General features: G+C 44.5%; 1 protein-coding gene across 1 annotated transcript; it reads right to left on the bottom strand.

Annotated features, from left to right (window-relative positions):
- Positions 1-779: 779 nt before the first annotated feature.
- Positions 780-3,093, bottom strand: LOC110945968 (E3 SUMO-protein ligase ZBED1-like). Its single transcript, XM_022187551.2, has 2 exons — positions 1,890-3,093; positions 780-1,702 (listed from the first exon to the last, which is right to left on the bottom strand). The coding sequence occupies exon 1, from the start codon at positions 3,003-3,005 to the stop codon at positions 2,013-2,015; it is 993 nt and encodes a 330-aa protein (XP_022043243.2). The 5' UTR covers positions 3,006-3,093; the 3' UTR covers positions 780-1,702; positions 1,890-2,012.
- Between the last annotated feature and the right edge of the window lie 1,528 nt (positions 3,094-4,621).

Here is a 4,621-nt window from a genome sequence, read left to right as displayed (position 1 = left end):
CAGGGCTTGGTCTGGGCTGTGGTTCCGGGGTCCGTCTCGGGCGTGGTTCGGTTCGTGGTCGTGGCTGTGGATGTCTTTTGGCTGTGGTTCTAGGCTCGGCCTGAATCGTGGTTCGGTTCGTGATCGTGGCTGTTGATTTCTCTTGGCTGTGGTTCTAGGCTCGGCCTGGGTCGTGGTTCGGGTCGTGGTCGTGGCTGTAGATTTCCCTTGGCTGTGGTTCTAGGCTCGGCCTGAATCGTGGTTCGGTTCGTGATCGTGGCTGTGGATTTCTCTGGGCTGACTGCCTGTGCTGGGTCCGGGATTCGTTCAGGCTGAGCAACTGGAACTGTGAAGGCAGACAGAGGACAAGAGATTTACTGTTCGTTGATTTCAATTCCGATTTCAGAATATCTAGACAAGGATTCGTATGGCATGAGCTTGGCTGGAGAGTCACTAACATGGTAGTCGTATAACAATCCGGCGTCGAATGAATGTCTGAACCGGCCTTTTATTGTCAGAGAGGTGTGATGGTGAATCTGAAACAGCTGCTCAGCCCGCCCTGCACCCTTGATGAGAGGAGTGGCCTCAGCTGATGCTGAAACCACTCTGACCTAATTATGGGAGAGAGAGTTGGGCCAGAGCACAACACAGACAGGCACAACATGGCACAAAAAACAAGGCTTGGTCTGGAGGACAACACAAAACCTGGAAAGAGTCCAGGAACCCAAGCAGTCAGGCCGAGAGTCATAACAGGATCAACTACAATCCTGCAGCTAGCATCAGTTAAGATAGTTTGGTAGGGATGTAACGATTCACTCAAGCCCCGATTCGATTCGATTTTCGATTTCAACTTCCCGATTTCGATTTTTTTCGATTTTATTTTTACTTTTTTAGAACCCTATTTACAAAATTAATATGACACTTTTTTAATACCAAAAGGTTTTTCTTTTATTTCAACATCTGCATTTAGTTCCAGTCTCCACTCTCCAGCTATTTCTCAGAAAGAAAACTTACAGGACATAACGGTGTAATAATCAATGCCAATGTTTTTTCTCTGCAATATTGACATTGTATTAGACTGCAACTTCTTTTTAGTACCAGAACTAAACATGAAAATAAACGGATGTAGATGTACTAAAGATTTGTGAACACAAGTCCATCTTTCTTTTCTTTTGAAACACTTTTTAACATTTGAACGCCTGCATTCATGCATGCAACTTGCTATTACACAATGCAGCTGGAGAAACAGAAGTTGAGATCATCAAAAATAGACTAGTGCTTCTTCTTAGGCATATTTTTTTTTAAGAAACACCAATATGTCAACATTCTCGGGCAAAAGTTGAGATCTTTGCATAGTAACAATGTCCCCTGCTGTTGAGAAGACTCGTTCACTTGCTACTGAAGTTGCTGGTGTGGTGAGGTATGACTTTGCAAGTGGAGAAAGTTTTGGGTAGTTCCTACCATGCTCATTCCACCAGTCCAGAGGGCAGCTCTTGAGAGGTGTGGGTTCTTCACTTCTGTACCTGTTGATTTCTGTTTCCACCATTTGAATGTGGTCTGGAGCAGCATGAACAGTTGAATCAAAAGTCCCTTCTAGAAGATCTTCTAAGGCTGTCTTCTTGGCGGGAGGGGGTTGTGGCTGCACAGTGTCTGCCTCCACTGTAGGTTCTGAAGCACTGGGTTCTGCTCCTCCATCACTGCTGGTGTCCTCTTGTAGGCTGGACTATAAATCAGTAAAACACAAAAATAGCTTCTGTTTTTCTTTCTTTTTTTTTTAATGATAATGCTGTTAAAACATTATCTTTTATATTTTACAGAAGTAAAGTATATTTATAAAGTTATATGTTATATATTATAATCTTATAAATAATATTTTTTATATTTAAAACATTAAAGCTTGAAATTAATACCTGATTGAGTAGCTGCACAGCTTTATTCTTGATCCTGTGGAAGACATCCTGGCGCTGGTTTTCCTCTAGATTGGGTAGGGTGCGAAATCTGGGGTCAACTGCAGTACACTCCAGCAAATAGCTTTATTCCCTTGTATACCTGTCTGACAGATTGCTCAGTATAGCTGCCTTCATTGCCGTCACTGTGACAGAGTCTTCTTCATTACTTTCCATGCTTTGCTCAATCATGTATTTTAGAGGGACAATGAGTGACACTGTGGGATTGTGCTCATCACTGAGCACAGTGGTGGCTGTTTTTAAAGGTTTCAAAAGTTTCACAATGTCCTCGGCATCTCTGATGTCTGAGTTGTCCAGCGTGTTGATTTCACGTGCATTTCGTCTTATGTCCGCGCTGAGAAGAGCTGCTGCAACCGCGACCTGTTGCTCCAGATAGCGTTCAACCATGTCCAGACTGCTGTTCCAGCGGGTCGTAACATCCATAATAAGCTTGTGCTGGTTGCCTTGGTCAAGCGCCTTTTGTTTTGAAGTTAACACAGCGGTTGCAGAAGGGCTGCGGTGAAAAAAAGCCACAATGCGCCTGATGCGACCTAAGAGACAAGAGACCCGGGGGACAGCCAGACCAGCCTGCGTCGCCAGGTTCAGGGTGTGAGCAAAGCATTTAATATGGGGCCCGAGTCCAGCCTCTCTCACGGCAACGTCCATGTTTCTTGCGTTATCAGTAACAACGGCGATGCTATGTTTTGGTCGATCTAGTTTCCACTCTGCTACAGCCTCTCTCAGTACTTGGGCAATGTTTGTCCCGGTGTGGGTTTCAAAAAGGGGACGCGTTTGAAGCACAAAACTGGCCATTTTCCACTCTGGGGTGATCACATGAGCAGTAATAGTGAGGTAACTTTGCGTTGCTCTAGATGTCCATCCGTCTGTTGTAATCGCCACACTATCCGCATTTTCAAGCACTGTAACAACATCAGCTTTGACTTGCCTGTACAGTTCGGGCATCACCTTCTGACTGAAGTGGGGGCGGGACGGCAGCGTGTATTTCGGCTCTAAAGTTTTTATCATGTCCTGGAAGCCTTCGTTTTCCACGGTTGAAAATGGGCTCATGTTTTTAGCCATATACACAGCGATGGACCGCGTGATCGCTTTGGCCCTTGCACTGGAGTCGGCTAGCGGACGTGCAAATACATTCCCCAGTGTAGTTTGTCCCTTTGCTAGGCGTCGCTCCTGTGGGGGAGTCGGCGGCAAACTCAGCTCATGCTGTGACATGTTAGTCGTGCAATTTGTGTACGACAGCAGTCTCTTACAATGCTTACATGCAGTCTTTGTCCTGTCAGTAGTTTTCTCTCCATTTTCTTTTGTAAATACTGGGAAACCAAAATGCTGCCACACTGCAGACTTTAAATTCACTGGAGGGCTTTCTATCTCGAAGTCGTCTTCTACCGCTGCCATCTTTGCGTCTTGTTTGTTTGGTGCCGCCGCCGCGGTTATACGTAATGCGTAGTGACGTTCAGCGCATGCGTAAACAAAGTTTCGATGCTTTTATTTTTTACATCGATGCGCATTTTACGCAGTTTACATCGATTTTAAATCGATTTTCGATGAATCGTTACATCCCTATAGTTTGGTTTATATTGTTACATTCCTCAGCAAAGTCAAGATTTTCAAATCTAAGAAAAAAGTCATTCAGTTCGTTTGCTTTCTTCAGATCATCATCCGTACTGAAATGCTTCTTAGTAGTATTCATATTTGTAATGGCCTTCATAGAGTCCCACAGCTTCTTTGAGTCCATTGACATGAAAGTGTGCTCTATTGTGTCCTTATGATGCTTTCTGGCTTCCTTCAGCCTCTGGTTGAGTTCTCTTTGCACCATTTTCAGTCCCACTCTGTCATTGTTTATAAAAGCCAGCTTTTTCCTATTAATACAGTCCTTTATGCTCTTGGTAATGTAGGGCTTATTGTTAGGGTACACTGTAATGTCCTTTTTTGTGACCACATTGTCTACACAAAAATGTATGTAGTCTGTTATGGCTTCAGTGGCCTCATCAATCTCCAAATTAGAAAATATGTCCCAGTCTGTACAGAGGAAAGATCCTTTGAGTGTCTCTATGCTGTCCTTGTCCCACACTCGCACTGTCTTAGTCTGTGGCTTGCTCCTTTTAAAGACAGCTTTATAAATTGGAATTAACTGGACAGTATTATGGTCAGAGTTTGACAGTGGGGGTAGTGGTTTTGCAGTGTATGCGTTTTTTATGTTTCCATAACATTTATCTAAGACTCTGTTGTGTCGTGTGTCGCATGTCACATATTGTTCGAATCCAGGGAGAGATAGTTCCAGCTTGCAATGGTTAAAATCCCCAAGAATCACAATCGGGGCTCCTGGAGTGCGTTGTAGTTGTTGATGAACACAGTCTGCTATTTGAATAGCAGCTCCAGCCGCGTTTCCGCTGGGAGGAACATACACCGCACATATTAGAACATTTCCAAACTCTCTGGGAAGGTAGAAAGGTCTCAACGACAGGCACAGTAGTTCTACATCGGCCGTGCATACAGTCTCTCTAACAGTGTAGTTCCTACACCAGCTGTCATTCACAAACAGACAGAGCCCGCCCCCCCGGCTCTTCCCTGACAGATCCGTTCTGTCTGCTCGGATGAGAGACAAACTCTCCAACTCAATGAGAGAGTCTGGAATATCTCGATGTAGCCAGATTTCTGTGAACACCATCACACTTGAT

Source organism: Acanthochromis polyacanthus, chromosome 10 (assembly GCF_021347895.1).
Source record: "Acanthochromis polyacanthus isolate Apoly-LR-REF ecotype Palm Island chromosome 10, KAUST_Apoly_ChrSc, whole genome shotgun sequence".
Lineage (NCBI taxonomy): Eukaryota > Metazoa > Chordata > Actinopteri > Pomacentridae > Acanthochromis > Acanthochromis polyacanthus.
This window is presented reverse-complemented; position numbering and strand designations above follow the sequence as displayed.